Source organism: Sinohyriopsis cumingii, chromosome 7 (assembly GCF_028554795.1).
Source record: "Sinohyriopsis cumingii isolate HCF-2022 chromosome 7, ASM2855479v2, whole genome shotgun sequence".
NCBI classification, from domain to species: Eukaryota; Metazoa; Mollusca; class Bivalvia; order Unionida; family Unionidae; genus Sinohyriopsis; species Sinohyriopsis cumingii.
Window position 1 is genome coordinate 2,026,377 of NC_142967.1, and position 5,000 is coordinate 2,031,376.

At 33.7% G+C, this 5,000-nt stretch overlaps 1 protein-coding gene across 1 annotated transcript in view; it reads right to left on the reverse strand.

The window, feature by feature from the left end:
* The window catches only part of LOC149794629 (uncharacterized), a 56,137-nt gene that overhangs the window by 412 nt on the left and 50,725 nt on the right, over positions 1–5,000 (reverse strand). The window contains exon 9 of the mRNA XM_089964234.1: positions 1–4,031. This exon is cut by the window's left edge and continues 412 nt beyond it. Coding sequence (XP_089820360.1) covers positions 3,906–4,031 — 126 coding nt within the window. The 3' untranslated portion in view covers positions 1–3,905. The remainder of the gene's footprint in view (positions 4,032–5,000) is intronic.

Below are 5,000 nucleotides of genomic sequence, written 5' to 3' on the forward strand. Positions count from 1 at the left end.
TTTTCACTTTAACTATTCAAAACCCGATTTTCCGTTTGTACATGGAAAAAATGTACTGACTGATAAGTACGCTCTACGACATCGTTCTACGTGATTATTTCTATCGGGCTATATCTCTTTTTGGTGGATGGAATTTAACGTTAGCATTTTATTTTCTCTAATTTTTAGAAATTTAGCATTTCTTTTTTAAATTGGACAATTTTGTTTAGCAAAGTGTCAAATATTGTCAAAGCACATCTGAACACTTCACGATATTTGGACATTGTTTCAACTTTGGATGGTACATATTAATAAAAAGCTCGAACGATATTTTTAAAAATATGCAAACTATGACAAGCCATATTGATCAGAACTCCTCCTCTAAATAACTGAATGCCTTTCAAAAATGTAAAATAGTGGAGTAAAATATCAATTCTTGATACCAATCACCTTCATAAATCAAGCCTACGCTAAAATTACTTTTGTCCATATTAAATCCAATACAGCTGATATTTACATCAAATCAAAAGCACTGAATTAAGTGTTAATCTATTTATATAAGAAATGTGTATTTCCGTTAAAATATATTTTTTTATATTTATTAAACCAGTTATTTTTCTACAAAATAAAACTACCTTGTTTTTGGTATTTTCACGTACATGCTTTTGCCGTGTTTCAGAGCTACATAATTAAACAACCTCAACATATGCCCATTGCTTCAAGTTCTTTCATTTCTGTCATGCTTATGTACACGATCAACCCGTACAAAAATGAACTGTTTTAATTACGTGATAACTACTGGCCATGTGTAGACATAGAACAAAGAATATCAACGTGTTTTACTTGCTGACTGGTTGCAGTGTTTTCTCGGCATCAGAGATTAAAAAATGGTGAAATTAATTAATTTTTAATAACAAATCTGGCATGACAACAAAGATATTATACAACAGAAGACAGTACTTATTGTTAGTATTAAGTTTCATCTGTTAAGGGTACCGGGAAATTATTGACCCTGCATAATGGTAATGTCCACTTGTATAAATATAAAGATGCGTTACATTTCGTTCTTAAATTCCACCTGATATAATTGAGGCATAAATTTTGTACATATTTATTTGGTTTGTCTGGGGTTTTTCTTCTATTTCATACGTTAGATTATAGATATAAATAGTGCGTCATCATCATGTAATGCTGGCTCATCAATAGATAAAACGAAATACTCATGCGTGTGGGAAAAACTATTAAAAAGACGCTATTAACAAATGTATATGAAAATGAGACATAACTAATTGTGTACACGTTACAACACAAGGAAATAAAATATCAACAAATGATGCAGATTATACTGTCAAATGATGCAGACGATACTGTCAAATGATGCAGACGAACTGTCAAATGAGTATTTTTCAGTTCCATATATCTATATACGGTCTGATCAGTTCTTCTCAAGGTAACATAAAGTCAATATTTAAATTAAAATAAAAACTAATTGGGTCAAATTTGTTTCGTATATTTCTAGTAATAGTAATACTACTTATAATAAATAATTAATAAATAAAAAATATAGTATATGAAATTATCAGTTAGTAGATCCAAATCGCGCTCTTTTGCAATGTCGATGATTAAATGATATGTCGAGTACAATTTACTATGGACCCTTAAATTTTCGACAGATTTTGTCGAGTTTATGATTCATATGTTAAGATGTTACTCTGAGAAATAGAATAACATGAAGCATAAATTTATCCTTACAAGAAAATGTATAACGAATATTACACCATTCTCAGAGCTATTGCATGCAAAAGTCGTCATATACAAAGTCTGGAAGCAGTTTCTTGTGGATTTCTTAATGGGAAAGAAAAGCACGACACATACACGGATTTCTACTTTGTTCTGTTTAATATGAATGTTACTGCCTGCTTTCATTGCAGAAGAATGTCGCAGACTTACGGGGTGGCAGGAAATTGGACATTTCTTGATTGGTTAACTTTTTGATGTCACCGTAAAAGCAGTTCATAGCGGTATTTCCATTCATTTCCTGCTTTATCGATCATTTAAATGGAAGGAATCCAATTCAGCATTTAAATATAAATTTCTAAGTGTAAAAAGGGTCCTATGTTACAATATGGCTAATTTCAATATTTTGGTTTTATCTCAAAAGTGTACATACATAAGACCGATTTTAGACTGGGCCTAAATACTTGGACTTTGTAAAATACCATTTCCGTACATTCAGAATAAATTTAAATACCGTATGTACTAGCTTATAAAACTACTCCACCTGCAAACTGTTCATAGGTCGCACAATGCGCTAGCAGATCTGGATATGTGCGGTTTCTCAGGAATAATCAAATCAGTAGAACAAACAGCATAAATCCTGATCTCCAGGCGCGTTATGTTATGGCAGATCAGGATCTTTATTGTTTGCATTTTGACTCGACTTATAAGCAAGTGTGTAATATATGTTCATTTTGGAAATATCCAAGAAATAGAATCTAGGTCAGGTGTCGGTAACATACAGCACGCGTGCCACAAGGTGGCGCGTCAAGAGGTTTTGCTTGGCACGCGAAGGGAAGGGCAACCAAATATCTCGATTTTAACAGTGTTACTCTCTTACTAGTGGCACGCGCTCGTTCATCTTGTAATTAATCCGAAAAAAGTGGCACGCTATGTAAAAGAGTTTGCCGACCCTTGCTCAAGGTAATACGTTTTGTATGTTCAGTCTGAGATGGTTTTGCTCAAGGAGAACTTGCAGATGCATTTAAATAAGAAAACTTAAAGCAACATACTTTTATTACCTTTCCTCACAGAGGAAGAACCCGAGCGAAACCGGAAGGCGAATTACCTTATACAAGAAATTTATTACTTCAAGTGGAAGATCATTTACACTCCCTGCCTTCTAGAACATACATGATTACAATAATACACAGGATACAAAAAGAAACATCATTAAAAACATGCAAATATTAATGGTACGTATTCAAATTCAGTCGCATCTATCAAATCAGCAACCATATGAAAATAAAAATAGCTCCTTCGTCTTGTTAGAAACAAATCTACCATCTCTTGTAGCGTTATTAGCTTCTGATTGTCATAACTTTTACATTAATACAAGAAAGTATGTATCGTGCTCCACTTTCATGCAAAAAAATATGAACGCATGGAATGGACCAAAACAGTTTTGACCTAAATATAACTTAATATAACTTAGTTTTTATTTACTAACTTCTATTGCTGCGATTGACAATGACTCTCCTGTATTATTTGTAAAGTTGCAAAAACAGCGCTTATATATATATATATATATATATATATATATATATATATATATATATATATATATATATATATATATATATATATATATATATAAAAGCTATGTTTTTGCAAATATACAAATAATTAATGCTGCTCGTTACAAACGTGAATTATTCAGTAAAAAACCACTCATCATCCGCATGTCTTAATAACTTCCGGTAAGTACGGTATAAGACACCCAGTATTTCCAATGACAGATAGATTCCCTTTATACGAAATGAGATGGCTAACGAAGCTAGTTTTACCAACGGTACGTAAGAATATACCTGAATACAAGTTGCCATTTATTAGAGAGACTAAACGACCTCATAGCAAACGTCTATCAGCCATGGCCGCGGACAGGGTAGAACAACTAGGTCAAAATTCCAGGGTCCACAACGGTGAAGGATACCCACCTCCGTCACAATTTGCACTGTATATGGGCCTGCTGGAGAGTTTTTCATATGACCAATAAATCCTGTCGGCGGCACTGCTTTCAGCCATCAATCATTGGGTCGTGCTAAACTTTTCTATATAGTTATTTCTCAAACACATTTAAAATGTTGGTTATGAAGAACATTAACAAATGAAAATACAAGCGAAAATATCACATTTAATGACGTGGAATTTCAAAGTAGTCCCGTCAGCTCACATTTACTAAGTTGGGCATGGTAACCGTTATAGTAGAGATCGCATGAAACCACGTTGTTTTCGAAGCTCATCTCTGGTACACGCAGTCGCGGATTAATCGCCATCTGTAAAAGAATTTAAACTTGTTAATGAACGAAGACAAAATGAAACTTATATAATCTGATATCGGTTGGGGTTATCTGTGTGTGTGTGTGTGTGTGTGTGTGTAAGTAAGCTGTATCAATGATATACCACGAGATGTATAAATTTTTCGTTAAAAGGAAACGGGGCTTGCCGAGTTTCCTTTTAAGGAAAACTTTATACAACGAGTGGTATATCATTGATACAGCGTACATACTACACATATATTTTATGCATATCACATATAAATACACATATTTGCACTTTGAATGGAGTTACGATATGTTCCGGACAACTGTATATTGACCGAGTAAATGAACTCTCACATCCCTGCATACGTGTCCGCTAAAAAATGTAGTTCTACGATTTTTCTTGTTGTTCACAATCACATATACAAATTTATAAGTTGATTTTTTTTAATTTTGAGTTTCTGTTTTTATTCACATTTATTAAATCAGCTTAAGACACACTCATGATTTAAACATGAAAAATGGCTTTTATAAAGAAGTCGTGCACTACAAACACGGTTAGCTTCTTGTACACTGAACCCGAACTGTCAGGCATTTACGTACTGGCGTATGGAAACTAGCGTGGAATAAAAACTAAGCGAAATGACGAACCAACAGGAGGTAATTAAAATATGTTAATATCTTGACAGTCATCTAAGTCATTATTCTGCTTTAAGGAACATATCTAAAAACTATAAAATTCTCTCTCTCTCTCTCTCTCTCTCTCTCTCTCTCTCTCTCTCTCTCTCTTCCCTTTGGACAGTGTGATAAACTTTATCATCATTCATAAGTCCAGACACATAGTCATATGACACAAGCGAAAATCCCCAACGATCGTATTTTCACGGCGTTTCGCCCGTATCTAGCTACGATAATCCAGAGAGAGAGAGAGAGAGAGAGAGAGAAAGAGAGAGAAGGGGCGGGTTCGACCATTTGCACATTCTT